We start from the raw sequence: 22,121 nt of genomic DNA, 5'->3' as shown, positions 1-22,121 counted from the left end.
TGATACTACTACCATACAATCCATAAAGACTTTTTTTGAGAGATAAAATAATTCTTATCAATTTTTTTTAAAAGATAAACTCTTGGGTCTCCTAAAATAAACCAATGTTTGGAATGTTGTGAGAAATAAAAAGACACTAAAAGAAAAGACAGGGCTTCCCTGGTGGCACAGTGGTTGAGAGTCCGCCTGCCGATGCAGGGGACACGCGTTCGTGCCCGGGTCTGGGAGGATCCCACATGCTGTGGAGCGGCTGGGCCCGTGAGCCATGGCTGCTGAGCCTGCACGTCCGGAGCCTGTGCTCCGCAACGGGAGAGGCCACAGCAGTGACAGGCCCGCGTACCACCAAAAAAAAAAAAAAAAGAAAAGAAAAGACAACTACTATTATTTTTCTCTCCCAATCTCTGGAAAGCAACTTACAAAGATATGTGTGGTGAATCACAAAGCCATAGCTCTAGATACTTAGGATTTAAAACAGCAAATTAACAAAATGGAACTGAATCTTGAAGTCAGATTGATGTTTTATACAATCTATCCCTAAAGCTTCCTACTTTCATCAGAGAGTCAAAGATCTTGAAGGCAAATACAAGCATAACTACCTACCTATTTAATTCTCAACAATGTGTAAATACTTTGTCATTAAAACCAAATGATTTAGATTTATCTTCTACCTCATCTTCATTTTATGGTTGGCTATCACAGTTCAAATAAAGAATCTATATTTTCATCGAAGTTGATCTTCTTATCTACAGAAAAAAAAGGACTAAACAAGGCACAAAGTTAAATGGCTTCTTTACAGCAATTATAATAGACTGACTCTTCTACATAATCAAATTATTCCTGTGTTCAGTAGTAATAACTTTTCTACCATTCTGGGAATAGCCAATGCCTACTTCTGATGGCCTTAAGTGGAAAAATGCTGCATAAAATGGGATTTAAGATACAATGGAGTAATAAGAGATACGAAAGGCACAAACCCCTGTAGGGATCATATCAATATAGGAGACTGTCATAAGAACAACAGAGATTAATGTGAGACTGTGGAAGTAAAATACAAAAATATATTTCTTTTCCCCAGATAAGATGCAAGTCTGAATTAGCAGGAAACACTTTTCTCTTAAACAGTTGCTGCCCTTGATTAATTCTGCTTTAAGTAATTGTTAAATATATTTTTATTCAGTTAGAAAAGAATAATCACATTTTTTCATATATACACTTCAGCATATGAAACCAATTCAAGTAGTATTCGTTAAAAACGTTTAAGTCAAGGAAATGATATCCAATATTCATTCTCTTTCCTTTCACTACTGCTATGGAAATTTGTAGGAATTATCAAAAGATAAATATTTAGATACCAAAGTTAAATTCCTTCCCATCTCAAAATATTTTGGACACTCTTAAACATGGTGGGATGACAATGAAAATTATTTATAGGTTAATGGCATAATTCAGAATGCACTCTCAAATTAGTATATTTCTTTTTTCCCTTAAAAATGGCAAAACAAAACCCAAAACCAAGTAGCTTAAAGATCTGTGTTGATTCTATTCTTCAAAATTGGCATACTTCAGGACAAAAACTATTTTTAAAGAAGTATTTAATGAGGAAAAAAATTATAAGAACCATTCTAAGTCAAATTCCATTATAGTACATATAAAAATGAAAATAATGAAATATTTTAAATATCTGTCGACCTACAGACCCACTAAATTATTTTGTTGATTTCATTACATTTTCACCATAAAATATTTAATGCAAGAAATGTTTTCACAGGAACTGTCCATACAGTAGTGCACCTTAAGGTTAAGGAATATTTACACTTAATGTAGATTTAAAGAAGAGATAAATTACAGGTTTGCTTCAGTTTTCCACAACCTTCTTGTCTCCTCTATTTTCTACTCCCCTACCCCACTCTAGTCTGGACACTAAGGGATGAGTGGGGCACTTAGGAGAAGACGGGAGCCACAGTCTTCCTGGAAGTCAGGGTCCATGCTCAGAATCTTCTTTCCTTCCATGCCCAAGACAGACAAGAGTTCATTCAGATTGGCCCTCTTCCAGTCAGGAAAATTTTCTAAAGTGTTATAAACCATCCAGCTAGAGGGAAGAAGAAAGGAAAGGAAAGATAAAAGAAAAGGAAAGAAACAGAAATGAAGAAAGGAGAGAAGAAAGAAAAAGAAGTTCCTATGTTGTCTTCTCAGTGTTCACTGAAGAATTTAGGATGAGAAATAGTTTATAAATGTGGGAAATCAATATATATTGAAGGAAGATTTTTTTAATTAAAGAAAAGAAAAAAGACCGCATCTTATTCTTTTCTGTGCTTCTTCCTGAAAAGGGTAAGGGAGTAGCAAAATCTAACAGACATTAGATATTCGTAAGTATAATTATCCCCCCTTTAACAGATGCTTGAGAACCATTAATGCCTCTTGGTTATCATGTGTACAAATCTCCAGTGGTAACATAAGTCATCTGTTTCCAAAATTGACTGTTCACATAATTTTCTATGGAGACCTGGGGAACTTTTCAAAATACAAATCTCTTCTCTCTTCCCCTCGTCCCCCAGAGTATGGACTCAGGGGTCTAAGAAAAGAACTGTTTTGTTATATTTATTTTTTGAAAGATCTCAAGGTGATTCTGATGATCAGTCGGTTTGAGAATCACTGTGATAAATAATTATTTTATCATAGATGCCTTCTGCATTTTAATGGACACAGATTGGCTTTTCACATATATTTTAGCTTCCTTAGTTTAGTGCAATCTGATGCTTTATACACAGTGTTTAGTAAGTCAGAGAGGGATGCCTATCTCTTGGATAAAAGCATATATAAATTGGAAAACAGATATGTAAGTCTTTTTGAGGGAAGACTGAATTGTGAAATAGCACAAATGCAATGGAGAAAGGGAAGGACCGGTAATAAATACCAATTCCTCCATAGGTGCAGGCACTTTATCTCTCACCTCTACTCCAGCATTTCCTTGGTTTCAAAAACCAGTATTTAATTAATCATGCAACAAACAAGGTAAAGGACAAGTCTGAAGGATTGTATCCTTCATTACAAAAATTATATATTAATGATACATTATGTGAAAACCATCTGCTTAGTGGTAATTTAAAAATGAATGTTACTAATAGCAAACACTTTAACTTTCGCTATAGGTCAAAAACTATTCTAAACCCTTTATGTACATTAACTTATTTTAACATTATAATAACCCTAAAGGGAGGTTATTACTATCATTAGCACTATATAGATGAAGAAACTGAAGCACAGTGTAGTTAAGGAACTTGAGCAAGGTCACAGAGCTAGTAAGTGGAAAATCTGATTTTAACCTCAGTGGTCTGGCTCCATAGTCTTTGCTCTTACTCTATACACTATGATGCCTTTTTTCAAGTAGTTTGCAAGCCAGCAGAGGATAGGAGACATGAACACAAATAACGGTACAAGGCAGTGTATTAATTCATTCAGGAAATATTTTTAATGGATAGGAATCATGAGAGATTTAGGTGAAGAAAAGATCTCCATGAGAACACAAAGTTTTAGTTAAAAACACTTCACAATAAATGTTTCATTTATGAAGTTTTATTTGTTAGAAATAAGGACAGAAAGAATATATTTCACTATTTGACTAAAAAAGATGCCCTTGCCTAATATAATTATAACTTTGTACAGTATGGGTGATAACATTGTTAACAAATTCCCAGGCTAAGTTTTGCTGGATTTGGTTTCAAAGGAGGGAAATCATTATCCTGTCATCCTTCACTATTGAGTTAGAGAAACTTTCAATATGACTTCTGGTGTTTCAATCCACAAGAGAAAAAAACCCACCCTTAATAAGCAAAGCTTTTTCTGAGGATACAATGTGTGTACACACACACACACACACACACACGTCACTTTTGAAGAGCTATGAGAGTCTTTAGTGTCATTTACAAGCATTGCCTTTTACCATTAGATATCTATTTAGAATTGGTGACCCAAGGCTAGATAATCTTGTACGATGTAACAGCCTCAGCGGGAGTCATCATGGACTCAAGGTCTGCCTCCAACAAAAATATGGTGTCCCTTTACACAGACATGATCACTTAACAGAAAGTAATTTGCATTCTTGAATTAATTTATATTTCATTCCAATAGTTTCAGATAAGAATTATTCCACAGAATTGTTCCACAGATACAGAACATATATAATCTCCTTTACCTAACTTCCAATCTCTGAATAAAGGCAGTGATGATAAAAAGACATGACAGAAATAAAGAATAAGAATATTGCCCAAATCTACCTTTGCTTTGTAGCATTACTTTCAAGGTAGATGTGGGGTGTAGGAGATAATGGAATAGATATAAATGACTAATACCAAATTGCCGAAGGACTATAATTATAAAACAATATCTCAGTTGCATAGTATTTCCTTTTCAAGCAAGAATTTCTTAAGAAACAAACAAAAAAACCAGTTCTCAGTATGTAAGCACACAATTTGTAAAAAATCAAAAGTTAATGTTTTAGAAAATTGTTTATTGAAACAAATGATTAAAGAAGATTATTTTACTAACAAGAAATTTTCAGACTGGCAAAGATACTGACATTATATTCCATGTTTTATGGGCATGGTCAAACTGAAACCCCTGGACTTTCTCAGTGCAAGACCAAATGGAAATAGATTGTTCTAGAAGGCAATCTATCAGTTCTAATCAGAAGCTATATGAATAAAGCTATCCATTTAATAAATCTCAAGTTCTCTTCTAAAGAATTAATTAGAAATTTAAAGATTTATTGGAAAAATATTCAAGAAGTAGTAAAAAGTAAACATGAGTATCTTCAACAAAACAACAGTATACCAGTTATGGTAAATCCTTAGACTAGAATAATATGGAACCATTTAAAACACTCTTTACAAAATATATTCAGACCTGGGAAATGTTCGTGACAAAGGCAAAAGGTAAACAATACATGATAATATATAAAAGATTCACTGTTATTGGGGAAAAAGTTCCTTTGAATGGAAAAATTACATGGTTAATTACATTAAAATGTTCATATTAGTTATTTCTGGGAAAAGTGTTATCTGATATTTTCTTGTTTTTCGTTTTTCTAAATTCTCTAAAACATACGTGTATTCGTTTCTTTCAGTAATAAGCTACTATAATCATTAAAAAAAACCCAACCCAAAACCTAAGATAATGTTCCAAGATGATCGCATTATTCTCCACCAATGCACTTGCCAGGGAGATTCACTCTGACTCCATACTCTCCTAATATAAAGCTGCAAAAAACTTTTTTTGAATCAACTCTAAATTAGTTTAAGGATAATTACTTAGTTAATGAATTATCCAAATCATATCACTACTGCCTTTCAGGAGGAAGGGAGGGAGGGAAGGAAGAAATAAATCTTTTGTTAGTCCACATTAATACCTGCTAGAAATTGTGAGCAAATAGAATACTTTAGAAAGAAAGATTGAAACTAGAACAAACATGAACTGTTGATTACAGACTTTAATGATCCAGATAATGGCTGTGTCCAGTAAGTATCAGACAGCAAACATTACTACATCTGGACAGAAGAGGTTAAAATAAATTATGAGGTATTTTTCAAGGAAGTAAAGTCACAAAATGAATTGAGATTGTAGTCTAATAGCCCACCATTCTCTATATTCAAAAGTATAGTTGACTGCTGTATATGGAAATAAAAAGCAAACTACACTTATTTCAAAGATAGTGTAATTATTCAAATGGAATGTATTTGTATGTTCAATCATATATGGATATAATACATTCAAGTACACAGTTTTAGAATTTACAATTGTTTCTTCAAATAAATGAATAGTAAATTTCTTTTATTACATCAAGTTAAACAAGCTCATTTCATCTATATTTAAAAAATAAGCAGTGGGGAAATTAAATTCCAAAGCCCAAATAAAAATAGAGTGATATGTGGTATTCCAAGTAGTTATTTCTCACAAATTCCGCCTTCTTTTTAAAAAAAAATCATGAAGTTAAAACTGAAATAGGCAATGCAAATAAGATTTACTCTTGGGGGTTAAAATCCTAAGAATTTGGCAATAACAGAATATCCATATGTCAATAATTCTAAATTACTAAAGTTTAATTAAAATATCTTCAAATGAATTAAAATAATAAAGTAAAAACAAAATATAAAATGAAGGATTCTGCATTCTTCATTAGTATAGAGTAACTATTACCATCTCTAAGTATTCTAGAGAGGACCTATGTTGTAAAATAAAAAAAATTCTAAAAAGAAGCATTTTCAATACAGTTCAAATAAAACTTATCTTAAAACTCCTTTGAAAAGTAAATGTGGTATAAGAGGTTGTGGCACTTTAATGGTAGAAATGCTGGAGCCACTACCTTTGCAAGCAAAGCTAAAGAACAAAGGACAGAAGACTGTCAGCAAACCCTAAAGTGACTGAACAAAACTGCTTTTAGAAACAGGGAAAGTATTAGGAAGAAAAAGAGAAAGGACAAAGTACTGTCCCTCAGATTAAAAGAAACAACTTTAGACATATTCTCTGTCTTTAAACAGAAGTAATTAAAAGCAAATATTGTAAGCCTAGAAGAAAAAGTAGACTACATGGCAAAGGTGAAGGTGGGAGAGAAGCATCCTGCTAACTTCCACAGCACTGTGAAATAAAAGGAGAAACGCAACACAATGAACTTGACCAGTATCTTAAAAAAGGGCAGTGTATAGCGTTCTTTCCATTTTATATGCAGAATGGTAGAAATAAAAAGAGTAGAAATTATATATAATCTTAGCTGATTACTCAAAACAGGACTTGAGATTACTGGTTCATTTTCAGCCAGAAGTAGCCAAAAAGAAAAATAAATGTATCTAGATTACAGGAAAAAACAAGGCTAGACAAAAATTTAATCTGCAGGAAAATATCCTAAATTTTTATAAAACCAAGATACTGTCTTAAGAGAATACATCTGTTTGTATTTGTGCCTCTTCCTCTACCACTCATTCTTAATTTCTCATTCCCTCCCTATGACTAAATCACTACCATAAATGGTAACATAAAGATACATGCAATTTTTATACCATCATTAATTGAATAGTTTTATGTTTTCTATTCATTCATACAGTAGATTTGATATACCACTAATATACGTCCAAACACTAAAAAAACTTTCAAAGTTAACCTATTTCATAAGTGCCCTTAAACTGACCTCTTTCTTGTGATCAAAATTAGGTAGGACAGAAATAAAGCATAGAAAGACAATGAAATGTTTGGCTACTGATTTCACGTCTTAAAAAAGTAATCTAGGTGAGATTAAACATTGTATTATTTTCTTATTCCCCAAAACAGTTCTCTGTACTTCACCATCTCTGTCTCCCTTTCCTCTCTTTCTTAAAACCATTCCAGTCAAACTTTTGTCTTACCACTCCTATCATTTTTTTGCTCATCTTACTTGTATCAGTAGCATCTGACAAAGCTTAACCAATTCCTACTTTTTTTTCTTTTTAGTTGTCATGTCTTATAACTCTTTTTTAATTTATAGGTTTCCTTTCATCTCTTTTTCTCCCTTGCAATTTATGTGTTGAAGAAACTTGATTGCTTAACAGTTTCTGATAGTCTTGGGGATTTTTCCGCTTCATTACCATGGTTCTTTACCATGTTCCTTTTTCCTCTGTATTTCCTGTAAGTGGTTAGGTTTAGAGGCTTAATCAAACATGGGTTGAGTTGACTTCATAGGGTCCCCTCCTTCAGGAGGCCCAATGTATGGCATCTGTCTCTCTTTGTGATGCTGTAGCTGGATGCTCAGATCCATTGGTTAGGTTGCAAAATGAGATATTCAAATTTTATCATTACTGCTTTCTTTTCTTTTTATTGTTTTAAAACAGCTTGAGATATAATTCACATACTATACAATTCATCCATTTTAAGTGTACAATTCAATGGTTTTTTTGTATATTCATAGATATGTGCAACTATCACCACACTCAATTTGAGAATATTTCATCATGTCAGGAAGCAACCCCGTACCCTTTAGCTATCATCTCCCTATCTCTCGCCCACCTAAGCCCTAAGTAACCACTAATCTACTTTTAGTCTCTATAGATTTCTCTCTTCTAGACTTTCATATCAATGTCCAATTCCTCCTCCTTGAAAAACCTTCTTCACTTGGCTTCCCAGGCACCAGTTTTCCTACTATTGATAACCACTCCTCGGTCTTTTTGTTGACTCTTCCTCATTGCCTAAATCACTGAACATTGAAGTACCCTCAAATAAGGTACTCATACTACTTCTAATCTCTGATTACACTCCCTTGGAGAGATCTTATCCCATTTCTTGCTTAAGTATCATATGTTGACAGCTACCAAATTTATATGCCTAGCCCCACAATCTGCTGTGAACTCCAACTTGGCAGGTCCACTTACACGGCAAGTAATACCTCAAACTTAACCAGTTCACAACTTTCCTGTGAATCCAAAATTGACATCTCCACTTAGTATTTTTAGTAACTCTCAAATCAGGCCGGTCTAGAGGTCAACTCCTGGTCTTCTCCCCTGATCTTCTCCCATAAGACAGTTCCTCTGGTAATCTTCTCCATCTTAAGGAATGGCAATTCCACTCTTATAGATGCTTGGGGAAAAAACCTCAGTGTCATCCTAGACTTTTCTCTACCGTTCTCCACATGTAATCTATTGGCAATTCTATTTATTCCAGTTTCAAAATATGAACAAGATCTGGCTACTTCTCACTGGCTCACCACTATTTAATCTTACCTGGATTATTACAACAGCCTTCCTGATTCCTTATGTCTGTTCTCTACAAAACAGCCAAACTGATTTTTAGAAAATTTAAGTCATATTGTATCACTCCTTTGCTCAAAATCTTACAATGGCTCCCAACTCCCAGGAAAAACAAAAATCCTTACAATGGTAAACGTGCTCTATTGAAACAGCTCTTCTCCACTGCTCTGAAATTATCTACTACTCCCCACCTAGACCACTGTAGTACAGCAACACTGGCCTTCTTTCTGTTCCTGGAACACTAATCGCATTCTTACTTCAAGAGCTTTGAACTGTTTACTACACCTGGAATACTCTTTTCCTACATTTAAATATGGTATACATCTTCATCTCCTTCTAGTCTTTGCTCTAATTCAGCTACTCAGTAAGGCATTGTCACCACCAATTGAAAATTACAACTCCCTACTCTAGCACCCCCATCCCACTTTCCTGCTTAGTTTTTCCCCAAAGCACTTGTCACCTTCATATATATGTATTTTTTTTTGTCTGCTCCAGCACATAATATTCTATGTCTCCTAAGAGGGCCAGAACTTCTTACAGTTTTGTTCTGAGTTTATCTCCAGTATGTAGAACTGTGACTGCACATACTAAGTATCTGCTGAATAAATGAACAAAGGAGTGTCTCACTCCTTCTGCCTCATATAAAATAAGGGAATGAAGTTATTTTTTGTAGCTAATCAAAGTGACAGTTATATAAAAGTCAGATTTAAATTAAATCTGGAATGGTACTGAAGTGAGTTACAGAACTTTTAATCTTTTTATTGTGAAATAAACAAGTTCCCTGGTGATGCTGCTCTTTTGGTCTAGGTAGCATACTTTAAGAACTTACTTTGAGGGTCATCCTATGAACTACAATATGCATCCTTTCAGTCTAACATTAATTAGTTCTTTTGCCACCTTCCTTGACAAAACAAGGACTTGAGAACATTTTAATTACATTTATACTTCTGACTTATGCTATTATTGTCAAGTACTTAATTCTATGTGTGTATTAAGTCCAACAAGACATCATTGCTTTATACAGTCGACATGCATTTAGATTTACTGCATATTTACCATTTCTATTGCTTACCATTCCTTTCTGCATGTCTTGCCTTTGTCTTCATTTTCTGCATTTTTTTCCTTCTGCCTTAAGAATTACCTTTAAAATTTTCTTTAGTGTAAGTCTGCTGGTGGCAAAATCTTCATTTTCATTCATCTAAAAATGTCTTTATTTTACCTTTGTCTTGAAAGATTTTCATTGGATATGGAATTTTAGATTGGCAGGTATTTTCCTTCACACACTGAAGATCTGGCTCCACTATCTTTTGATTTCTGCTGCTTCACTGAGAAGTTGGCTGTCAGTCTAATTACTCATCCTTTGAAGACAGTTTTTCTCTGCCTTCCTTTAAGAATCCCCCATTGTATTTTATTTTCAGCAGTTTCACTATGATGTGTCCCACCACCAGCAGGGGTCACAGGATCAGGCGCAGTTAGTTTTAATCTAGCAGCTAGTTAGCTTTATAGAAGGATATAAGATAGGATATTCAGCGTGCACAGCATCTTCACACTCATCAGGAGGCCAAGCAAGTATTCACATGCACAGCTTCTTAGATCAAACCACACAGAGTGAGCACAGCTGCCAAGGACAGCTGAAGTGCAGGTGGTTCACCTCAATACAGAGGTGTGCCTTGGTTTCCTGCCAGTCTTGTATCGCTCTCATTGCATAGATGTAAGGCCAACAGGTCAACTCACAATTCTCTCAGTCCAGAGGCAATACAGATGAGGGTTCATAATAAATTTAAGAGATAACTAGCTCTTAGCACATAACATTCCTTATTTGTCTTAATTTATTTCCACAGAAGAGTGCTATGAGAAGGCAGACCCAAGGTCTGATTTTCAGCAGGCCTAGGTCTGTTCAGGGTCCAGATCTGATATTAAATCTGTACTCACAATGTAGGTTTCAAGTCATTTATTCTCTGGGGTATGAAGGCTTATTGAATCTCTGCCTTACTGTCTTTCATCAATTTTGTAAAGCTTTCAACAATAATGATTTCTAATATCTGCTTTGGCTGTATTATTTCTCTCCCCTCCTTTTAGGTCTCCTATTGAATATGTTCAACTTTCTTACTTCAACCTCTATCTCCCTTCTCTTTTTTTTTCATCTCTCCATCTCTTCATTTTTTGTCTCTCCATGCTTCCTTCTGTATATTTTCTTCTAACTTTCCTAAAAGTTCATTAATTCTCTTTTCAACTGTGTCTTATCTTCCATTCAACCCATCCACTAAGTTCTTAATTTTGGTAATTATATTTTTTTAGTTCTAGAATTTTCATTTTAAAAATACTTTTAGTGGCTTCCCTGGTGGCACAGTGGTTGAGAGTCCCCCTGTTGATGCAGGGGACACAGGTTTGTGCCCCGGTCTGGGAAGATCCCACATGCCGTGGAGCGCTGGGCCCGTGAGCCATGGCCGCTGAGCCTGCGTGTCCAGAGCCTGTGCTCCTCAATGGGAGAGGCCACAACAGTGAGAGGCCCGCATACCACAAAAAAAAAAAAAAAAAAAACAAAAAAAACTTTTAATTTCCCAATTGAAATTTTCAACCTTGTCTTTCATCTTGTCAGCATGGTTATTTTCAGGCTATGTGTTATAATATCCAGAGCTGCTGTGATTTTGTTTCTATTGTTCAATGCTTATACTAAATTTATTCATGTCGTCTTGGCTTTTCCTGTGTCTCTTTATTTTTTGTTGTGTCCTAGTTATATTTGCAATTTTGAAAAACATAAAATTCTGAGATGATCTTCTTTAGAAGGTTTTCTTGCAGAGAGGATTTAATTTTGCATTTGTTAACACTAGCAATCTAAGATCACCTCAATTTACTCAGGATTGATATGATCTGAAGTTGAGTTGCAAAATCACTGGGGGCTTATCCTCTACTGCTTTACCCTAGACTAGAGCCCTTTGGGGACCTAAACCAAGGTAAGTTCACCCAAATGGTGGTGAGCACTAGACTGCATTCCCTGTGCCCCCATGAAGCTACCATAAGTGCTCAGCCATTCTACCAAAATTGGCAAATGCTCCCAGGGGAAAAGAATACTCAAAAGCCAGGCTCACATTCCTAGACTGGTAATTCTTTTCTATCTTGTTTACTTTCCAATGACTTAAAACAGGTTTTGGTTTTTAAAATATATATATTGAATACTTGAATACTCTAACTTTTCCACTTCTACTTAGCGGGAGGGTTGGTCCAAATCACCTAGTCTGCCATTGCCAAAACTGAAGTTGAGTAATAGAACTGTAAACAAGATAGCTTAAATATACCTAATTAAACAGATGTCTTAAAGTAACCATCAAGTAGAATTTTTTGGTGTCAAAACTAAAACCAAGTCAGTACCTAAAAAGCTATTTTTAAAAAGATGACATTAATGCATGACTAATGTTTACAAAATCAAGACAATAAAAACGATTATTTCTTCATATAACTTATAAGAAAGCCTGCATTTTAAAATGTATAAATAAATGACAAGTTTGAGGAAACTGTTTTTTTGGGCAACCTAGAAGTGCAACTTGCTTGTTAACTGAATGTGTTTAAATATTCTTGTATAAATGTATTTTGTAGAGAGAAATTCTACCCTGAAATAGTATTTAATTAGGTATACATACAGGCCACTCTCCTTTCCCTACATCAAATTTTTTCCTTCTAATACAATACCAGGTTCAGCTGAATGTTTACTAAGCCTATATTGCATGTGACTAATAAGGAAAATGAGACACAGTGTGTTTTCTGGAGAAATTTCCAGTCCTATAGGAGAAGAGATAGAGATAATGTGATAATGCTGTAACAGAGGTATGCATATGATGCTATGGGCACACAGGGGACATCATGTCAGCATGAAGTGACATTCCAATTACTGTTCCATTTGTGACATTTCAATTACTACTTTCTAAAATGCCTGTTTCCTTTGGTGATGCAATACTAAGCAAAAAAGAAAATGTATATAACATATCAATTTATATTTTAAACTTAAAAAAACTTACCTGTGTATACATAAACATAATGCATTATATGAGACACCAAGGTGAAAAAACTGATATAAAAACTCACCCCATCTGGCAGTGCCCTCCAGCACACAGCACTAACGAACTCATTTGTATCATCTTCTTTTCGGTCTTTGTCCAGAACACTTTTGACCGTATCAAACTTAAAAGTTAGCAAAGTCTTAGAAAGTCCTTTATAGTACAGGTAAAGAGAGTTGTTCTCACTTCCTGAAAAATATTTAAAAATAATTTTTTTAGAGTGGGAGAACTTAGAATTAGGATATCACATTCATAAGGTAACTATCACTCAATGTTTAAGTTCAAAGACTAATAATCTTTTATGTAAAATATGAAAGACCAGAGCACAGGATTTCTTGGGAATCATATGAGAAAAGGATTCACAGAATTAAACTTATACTTTCCTAACCTAAAGAAATAACCCACTGTCAAATGATATAACAATACTGATACAAAAATCATTTTAGCAGAGGTCTAGAGAAGAACCAGAAGTGTGTTATTATAGCATGATCTTGAATTACATTTATAAAGATTTTTATCTAGAGGGGAAGAAGAAAGTTATAGCACTTAAAAAGGCAGATTTTAATAATCTACAAAACTTATTTCCCATTCCCCAATAAAAGTTGAGTAGTCTAGAAACCTATATTTTTGAGCAGTCTATCAAAGTAAGAGATTTGCTTTGACAGGGTTTAGGTTCATATACATGTAGAGACAGTCAACTTTACTGAATAAAAGGCCAAGTCACTTGAAAGTACTGACGAAAGTTCATATATTCAGGCATCAGATGTATTAAAGCATTTGAACAGTACCAAATTTGACTTTTCTACTGCTAATTTAAATTTGTATAAATTATCAACAATGAAAGTCCTAGAAAAACAGATCAAGACTACCCAAACAGACTGTTTATTGAAGGGAACATTATATAGGGGAAAATGAACATCAAGCTTTAGAAGACAAATGTCTCCAAAATTAAGATATCAGCAGAAACGAATATTTTCTGTCTTCTACATAACATCTATAGAAATTATATTTTACCGGAGAACAACTACAAAACGTATTTAACAATCTTATGCTATTTCATGTGGTCAGGGCTTGTGCTCAGCGAAGGAGAGAAGGACTAATGCTTCTTCTAATCTGAGGAAAATTCAACATGCTATCTTCTGAATGTATAGATCATTTCCTGAATTGGTATATAGTCTATTCCATTGAATGCAATTTCAGTGACAGATATCTATTTAAAAGTTCCAGGAAACGACAGTTTCACTTACCACAAGCTATATAATCTCCATTGGAAGCGAGGCCTACAAAGTTTTTTTCATTGATATGACCCTTGAAGGAACGTAGACAGTATGGCTTCCCTACATTCCACAGCTTTAGCTGGCTGTCTGTTGAACTGAGATAAACACAAAAAGTTAGAACAACTTTAAGATCTCATTACATGAAACCCATCACTACTAATTAGAGGCAATCCGGTTTGGTGGTTGAGAATGCAGACTCTGGAGCTAGACTGTCTGAGTCAGAATGGTCAATATGCCATTAGTTTGCTTTTGACCTTAGGAAAGTTATACAACCTCTTTGGCCTCAATTTTTTCATCAGTTAAATGTGAAATATAATGATTCCTATCTTATAGAATTAGATGAATTCTATAAGATACTGCAAAAATTAAATTAATTCATTCTAAATGCTTTCAATAGTACCTGGGCATGTAGGAAGTAACAAATATTAGCCATCATACCATCACCATCAAACAACAACAGAGCTCTACTGGCAGCTGTGCTTAATTTCAGTTGTTCCAGTTGATTTGATTTACTTTTCAACTGTTGAATTATATTAGTATACTGAATATAAACTATTGATATTTTCACAGCTTAGTTGTACCTACAGGGGTGGAATACTATGAATGGTTGAATGGTCTATATAGTTTATCTTAATAAAATAATACGCAAATGCAGCTATTAATCAAAAAATAATTGAATATAAAAATCACTGCTAATCCTATCACACACAGACAGTCTTAGGATTTGAATAAAATATCAAGTTTTGGTTTTCTTCTGACTTTTTGTTACAAAAATTGGATCATAACAACACATATTATTTTGTAAAGTGCTTCTTGCTTGTTCAACAATTTGTTTTACATTGTTTATGTAAAATAAATATGTTTCCATATCTTTATTAATGACTACACAATAAATCATCTTTTCTCTTGCTCTAACATTCACAGAATAGGGCACCATGCTAAATGTTTTACATAGATTATTTTACTCAGAGATTCACAACATAAGTAGTATTATTAGCTCCATTTCAGAGGTGAGGAAACAGATTTACAAGGTTAAGGATATTTTCAAGGTACCACAGCTAGTAACTAGTAGAGCCAAGATTGAAATTGTCTTATCTCAGAGGCTACACTCCAAACACTTCTCTATTGCTTCTCATCATTTTTCAACATAACATCTATTCTTAGACATTTATGGGTTTTTTTTGTTTTTTGTTTTGGCCACGCCACGTGGCTTGTGGGATCTTAGTTCCCCAACCTGGGATTGAACCCAGGCCCCAGCAGTAGAAGCGCAGAGTGCTAACCACTGGACTGCCAGGGAATTTCTGACATTTATGTTGTTTTAAATTTGTTTTTTGCTCAACAATATTGCATTGAAAATCCCTTTATATGTATGTGTGTGTGTGTGTGTGTGTCACAGCCCAAGAATTCAGAGGCTGCAGCAATATGTATATAGTTTAATATTACTTTTTAATATTTCCAAACATACTTGTGGGTAAATGTCTTACATACTTCTAACACAAATATGTCCAAGAGGAAAATCATCATGATTTATAAAAACTAAGAAGGAAAAAAGACTGGTGAATATACAAACCACAAATCTGCATTAAAAAGGTCAACTATGATTTCCAATTTATACAATTAAGTATACATATACTTCAACTAGTTGAAATCAAACTAATTGATTCAACACTGATAAGTCTGAAATTTAAGAAAAATACTTTTAACATATAATCATTCATATTTGAATCTGAATAAAATTTTAATTTACTGCCCATTATTACTCCTAAAGATGGGATACTTTTTGACTGGTTACCACTTAACTTAGATTTGTGAACTAATTTCCTCTATTAACTCCTCTTAGAAAGCTCAGCTCTCACTTTCTTTTTTTCCCTTTTTGTAACTCAATTCAAATTACCTTGTTAAATCAACTCAAATTACCAAGTTCTTATCTAGAGCAACCAGTATGGAGGCAGATGTGGTGGGAGATCCCAAGTATAAGGCACTGGCATTAATAATCTCCTAAGAGATATTAGAAACTATGTGAAAGAAAGAAAACAATGTACAATTAGGCTTGAGAAGAAATAATATGTATGAAAAAAAGGAGACTGAGAATGGGTATTTACTAGAATAATACAAAATAAAGAGAACAATGATATGGATAACAGAAAGAAGGGACTGTCTCAGTAGAAAAGCTTACTTAACAGTATTTTAGCAACTGAGCTTTATTTACCTGGTTGACATCTTGTTTCCTTCAACAAAACAAAAGACAACTAAAAGCTTATTTTATGATTCTCTAGTTCAGAAGGCTTCTCAAAGGATATTTGTCAGGTGTAAGCAGTCACATTTAGAAAGTTCTCTTCAAAACATATTTAAAACTCACCACGAAATCATTGGGAGATCAAATAACATGGAATCATGAAAGTCAACCAAATATTGTTGAAAACCAAAAATGATACTACTATACTGCAATATAGATCAATATATAATAACATATTAGTGGTCTTAAATAAATAAAACACTTCTCATTCTACTGCATCAACTATATTGCTTCTCTCTTTTTAAGGAGCAGGGGCTGAAATCCAATCTGAAGTTCAAATGTTTAAGGGGGTAACATTAAAAAATAGTATCATCTGGATTTTATTCACAAATAACATATAAAAGTGAGCAACACAGACTAGAATATATATGTATTTTAATTAGACAAGTTATAAAAATCTACTATTTAAGAAAAAGTGCATATACCACAGTGTTATTCTTCACAAAACCCACAGTGACATTACAAACTGGTAAATGATGGCATGTTAAATAAGCTCAACTTCTGAAAAGGGTAATACTCACGCAGAGACAATTTCCTCACCACTCACAAACTTTGCATAAGAGACTGCTTTTCGGTGTCCTTTGAATACCATGATTGGCTGTTTAGTGTTACGAAGATCATAGTAGTGAACACAGTGATCTAAAATAAAACAAAACAAAAAGAGAAAAATGTAGTAAATGAAGAAATGGAAGGCAAAGCTTATTTTAACTGGTTTGGGTGTTTTTCATCAAACGTTTAAGAAACAATATCCCACCTATAACAGTCAGAAAACTAAGAGCAATGACTCATTTTCAAAGATAAGAAGATACAGCAGGTTTTCTGTTTTGAATCTAGGAGACTATGGTTGTATAAAAAAGTGTATATACATATGCCAAAGTCAGTCTGAAAGGGAGTTCCACTGATATTTCTTGAGATCCTGGCTCTAAAAACAGTATTAAGGATTCAAAATAACTGGAAAATTTTTAACGTATCCTTACATTTTCATGGCTTTATAAAAGTAATGTAAACATTTTGGGTTTCTGGTTAAACAAAATGAAATATAATTTTATTCCCCACATTTGCTTTTTAAAATACACTTTCTTGAGACACATTTTACATATAATAAAAATCTACTCACTGTAAGTACATAATTCAATGATTTTTAGTAACGTTACCCAGTGCTGCAACCAACACCATAAATCAGTTTTAGAACATTTTCTTCATCCCAATAAGATCCCTCGTGCACATTTACCACCCACCACCTAGGCAACCACTGTATTTTACCTCTATACGTTTGCCTTTTCTGAACACTTTATATAAATGAAATCATACAATATGTGACTTTTATGTATGGATGGTTTCTTACACTTTACATGATGTTTTTGCAGTCCATCCGTGTTTTAGCATGTGTCAGCAGTTTATTATTTTCTATTGCTGAACAGTATCCATTGCATGGATATACCACATCTTGTCTGTCCACTCACCAGTTTATGGACATTTGTTTCCATTTTTTGGTTATTGTGAATAATGCTGCTATAAACAATCGCATTCAAATCTTTGCATGGACATTTATTTAGGTCTCAGGTAGATATCTGAAAAGTGTAATTACTGTGTCACGTGATAATTCTGTGTTTAACTTTTTAAGAAACGGGTCACTGTACCATTTCACATTCCCACCAGCAATACATGATGGTTCCAATTCCTTTACTTGAGTTCTTAGAAAATTTTGGAAACACATTCGAAATATGTTTTGCAAATATTTTCAACCTTTCTGCTGCTTATCTTTTTAGATAAGTACAGAAGTTTTGAACTTTGATAAGGTCCAATTTATCTTTTTTTCTTTCATAGAACACACTCTTGGTGTTGCAAATATGAAAACTGACTAATTCAAGGTCTTAAAGATTTTTCTATTTTTTTTCTAACAGCTTTATTGTTTTGGTTCTTACGTTTAAGTCTGCGATCAATTTTAAGTTAATTTCTGTGTGTATGGTGTGAAATAAAGGTCTTAGGTCATCTTTTTGCACGTGGATGGATATGAATCCAGTTGTCCCAGTATCATTTGAGAACAGACTTTTTCCCCAATGAACCGCTTTGGCACCTCTGCTGAAAATGAATGGACTATAAATAAGGATTTTCTTTTGGATTCTTAATTCTAATCAACTGATCCACAGATGTCTACTCTTCTGCCAGTACAACAATGCCTTAATAACTACAGCTTTGTAATTTTGAAATTGGGAAGAAAAAGTCCTCCAAATTTTTCTTTTTCATCAAAATTGTTTTGCTCTTGTTTGCCCCAACTGGTATCACAGCCTTTGATAGTTGTGATACTACATCTGATTGTTTTCAACAATACCCTGGGTACAGGTCTTTTCCCATGGAGACTCTGAATCAGGTCAAACGGAAGCAACATCTTGCAAATGGAGCTTTTTCTTTTCTAGTGAGTTGTAAGTCAGGTCAAATAGTGAAAGTGATCTGGAAATGGGGATTTTTGAGAAGCTCCAAAACCAGTTTTTACCCCAGTGGTGACAACAAGGCTGCTGGTTTTCAAAGCTTCCATAACTGTAATGTTGGTTCATTTTTATAAATTTGCCAGTATTTTTGTTGCTTATATGGAAAAGTATTACCACATTGCAGTTTATGTTTATTATTGTAATTGCATTAAGTGATCACCTCAAATGACAGCATTCAGCTTATCCTGTGGAAGTACAAATGTATAGCTGTAATCTGTTTGGCATGTGTTAGAGTAAAAATGGAAGAAAAAAATCCTCCTTCATCCGCTGTGCTCATGTTAAATTTATCAGTAAAAGACAGTAAACTTCTCTCTTGCAGTAAATAATTCAAAATTGAAAAACATTTTAGTAAAATAAGTCTTTAATTTTTCAAGTTATCTGAAAATAATGATACTATAAAATAGCATACTACAGTATAATGATATACTACCTCATTCTCAGGCTAATAAAAAAACAAAAGAGGATGTAATATGTAAAAGATATAGGGGTATAAGTAAAGGTTAAATTATGTCATTGTGTATTGCAAAAAGATTTTTCAGTAGCTGGAATGAGAAAAGTAGTGTGGAGACCGAGTAAGAAATGCAGGTGTTTCTGTAGACATGGCAGCCTGAAAAGAAATTGTACCGCAGTACTCAGAACCAGCTTACCATGTGCGATTTATTTTCAACAAAATATATACTAGTTATCACATTACTGTTATTATGTCATCATGTTGGGTTTCTTTTCTTTTTTTGGTTTTATATTTTCACTGTACTTAGTTAGAATCTGACTTGACTTTATAGTTGCTTTAAGAGCTAGGAACACACAAAGGTGATCTTCAGTTGTACATTTGTGCATATACTTTAGCAATATTATGATATAAATAATTTAGGTAAGTAGGTTAAGTCCTCAATAATTTTCTTTCCTTTATAAAAGGGAAGTCTTTCTGAAGTGTCACTATAATTCTAATAGTCTTAATAATTTGAAGATATAGTATATGATCCCATCTCTATTTTTCTTTTCTCCCTTTTTTACTTTGAAAAATTTCAAATCTGCAGAAAAGTTGAAAGAATAATACAATGAATACCTTTCAATCTACCTTTCAATGTACCTTTCAATCTAGACTCACCAACTGTAAGCATTTTACAAAATTTGCTTTATTCTCCCTTCTAAAAACAAACAAGCACATGTACTTTTTTTTCCCCTTGAACCATCTGAAAGTAAGTTTTAAATATCAGGATACTTTACCCATAAAAATGTCAGCACCCACCTTCTAAAAAGAAGGAAACTCTTCAACAATATCATATGTCATACTCAAGAAATTAATACTGACATGAGAATATAACTTAATATGTATTCTGTATTCAAATATCCCAACTGTTTAAAAAATATCCTGAAAACTATTTAATTTTGTTAAAGGGTCACACACTATATTTAGTTTCTACGACTGTCATTTTATATATAACATTTTCATAATACTGTTATTTTTGAAGCATCTAGGCTACTTGTTTTGCAAAGTGTTCCACAAGTCTAAATTTGTCTGAATGTTTTCTCATTATTATGCTCTTATTACATAGCTTTGACAAGATTACTATAAAACTGATGGTCCTTCCTACTGCATCACATCAGGAGGCATATAATGTTTGTTCCATTGGTGGTCCTAAATTTGATTGCTTAGTTAAATGCCCCATGGCCTTGTCAATGTAAACAGAATCTGTTTCTTTTTCTTTAACTTTTTAATCAAACTATGCTACTTGTAAAACCATGAAGAGGAATACCAAGAAAGAACAATTTCCAGTACAATGAATAATTTTCCTATAGGGATACTAAAAAAAAAAAACCAAAACAAAGCAAAACACCCAAACAAACACAGTTTCACCATTAATAAGGTAATCATTGCTGATATGCTAAAATAATAGGGTGGAAATAATTTGTCTGGAATAGATGTAGAAATATCTTATTGAACTTAATGTTTAATGAACAGTTCATTACCTTCTACTAAAGTAAGAATAAACCAAGTATAACTGATAAGTCAAAGTTTTTAAATACAGTTTATGACACAGCCACCCTAGACTGTGTTCCAAAAAGCAAGAAGCCAATATGGCCAATCAGAGATCAAACTGAATTTTTAAAATCCTCGATACTATTTTCAGGTTTCCCAGATGCTTGAGAATTTATAAAAATTCTCAATGTTCCAGCTTTTGGATATCATCAAGATAGGGTTGGGATGAGAAAGCAAATTGGAGAAATCCTTAGAAAGCATTCCTTAGGCAGGGCAAATAACTTTAGTATTTAAAAACACACAGGTCGGGCTTCCCTGGTGGCGCAGTGGTTGAGAGTCCGCCTGCCGATGCAGGGGACACGGGTTCGTGCCCCGGTCCGGGAAGATCCCACATGCCGTGGAGCGGCTGGGCCCGTGAGCCATGGCCGCTGAGTCTGCGCATCCGGAGCCTGTGCTCCGCGACGGGAGAGGCCACAGAAGTGAGAGGGCCGCGTACCGCACAAAAAAACACACAGGTTCACTGGTTACTGATATTTATCTCATATAGCTATCATTACTGTTCTTAAAAACAATAATTAAATCATTTTTACCTCCTTTAAGCCTTTGATGATATCCTAACATACCACCTCAGAGATCTGAAAGAAAGCTGATCTTTGGAAACAGAAAGATCAAGCAAGTGTAAGTTAAATAATACAAATGCACACGGAATACTTTGGAAGCATTTGCTTTTAACACCAGCTCTGAATCTGGTTGTTAGATCTTTGTTCATCATTTGAGAAAGAATCAGAAACTGTCATTGCTTATTTTTTTACCGTATATAAAACCCTAGAAAGACATATTAACTTTAGCCCACTATTATGTACGCTTTACTTTATGAGTCACCCCTCCTTACCAGTCTGCAAAAGATGCACAAGCAATTGTGATATTCTCCTAGTGTCACAGAAGTAGCAACTATCTATCTGTACATTAGAGATTAAGCCACAATCATCAAATCAGCAGCAGTTAAAAACAAACGAATAAGTTTTCCAGTTCTACACATAAGGTGCTTAGAAGTTAACACTCCATCCTAACAACAACTAAAAGGTAAACAGACTAAAAAATCAACAACTATTCTAGGATCCATAAGAGAGGTGAGGGCCAAGGTCAACCGCTGACACAAAGATTGGAAAGACAAAAGCAAATACAGGGAGTCATAGCTTACCAGAGCAGAGACTCACAAGGAGAAATTGCCATGGGGAACCAGAATCTGGGTATAAAAATT

General features: G+C 33.9%; 1 protein-coding gene across 7 annotated transcripts in view; it reads right to left on the bottom strand.

The window, feature by feature from the left end:
• Positions 1–22,121, bottom strand: part of COP1 (COP1 E3 ubiquitin ligase) — a 272,596-nt gene that overhangs the window by 51,383 nt on the left and 199,092 nt on the right. For all 7 annotated transcript variants that reach the window (XM_027086241.1, XM_027086244.1, XM_027086246.1 and 4 more), the window contains 3 exons: positions 16,912–17,029; positions 14,065–14,189; positions 12,846–13,006 (listed from right to left, as the gene is read on the bottom strand). In XM_027086241.1, coding sequence (XP_026942042.1) covers positions 12,846–13,006; positions 14,065–14,189; positions 16,912–17,029 — 404 coding nt within the window. The remainder of the gene's footprint in view (positions 1–12,845; positions 13,007–14,064; positions 14,190–16,911; positions 17,030–22,121) is intronic.

This window comes from Aethalodelphis obliquidens, unplaced genomic scaffold (assembly GCF_003676395.1).
Source record: "Aethalodelphis obliquidens isolate GAN/ISIS:26980383/991018 unplaced genomic scaffold, ASM367639v1 scaffold55, whole genome shotgun sequence".
In the NCBI taxonomy this organism is placed as follows: Eukaryota; Metazoa; Chordata; class Mammalia; order Artiodactyla; family Delphinidae; genus Aethalodelphis; species Aethalodelphis obliquidens.
Note: the sequence above shows the minus strand (reverse complement) of the source record. Positions and strands in the feature narration are given on the sequence as shown.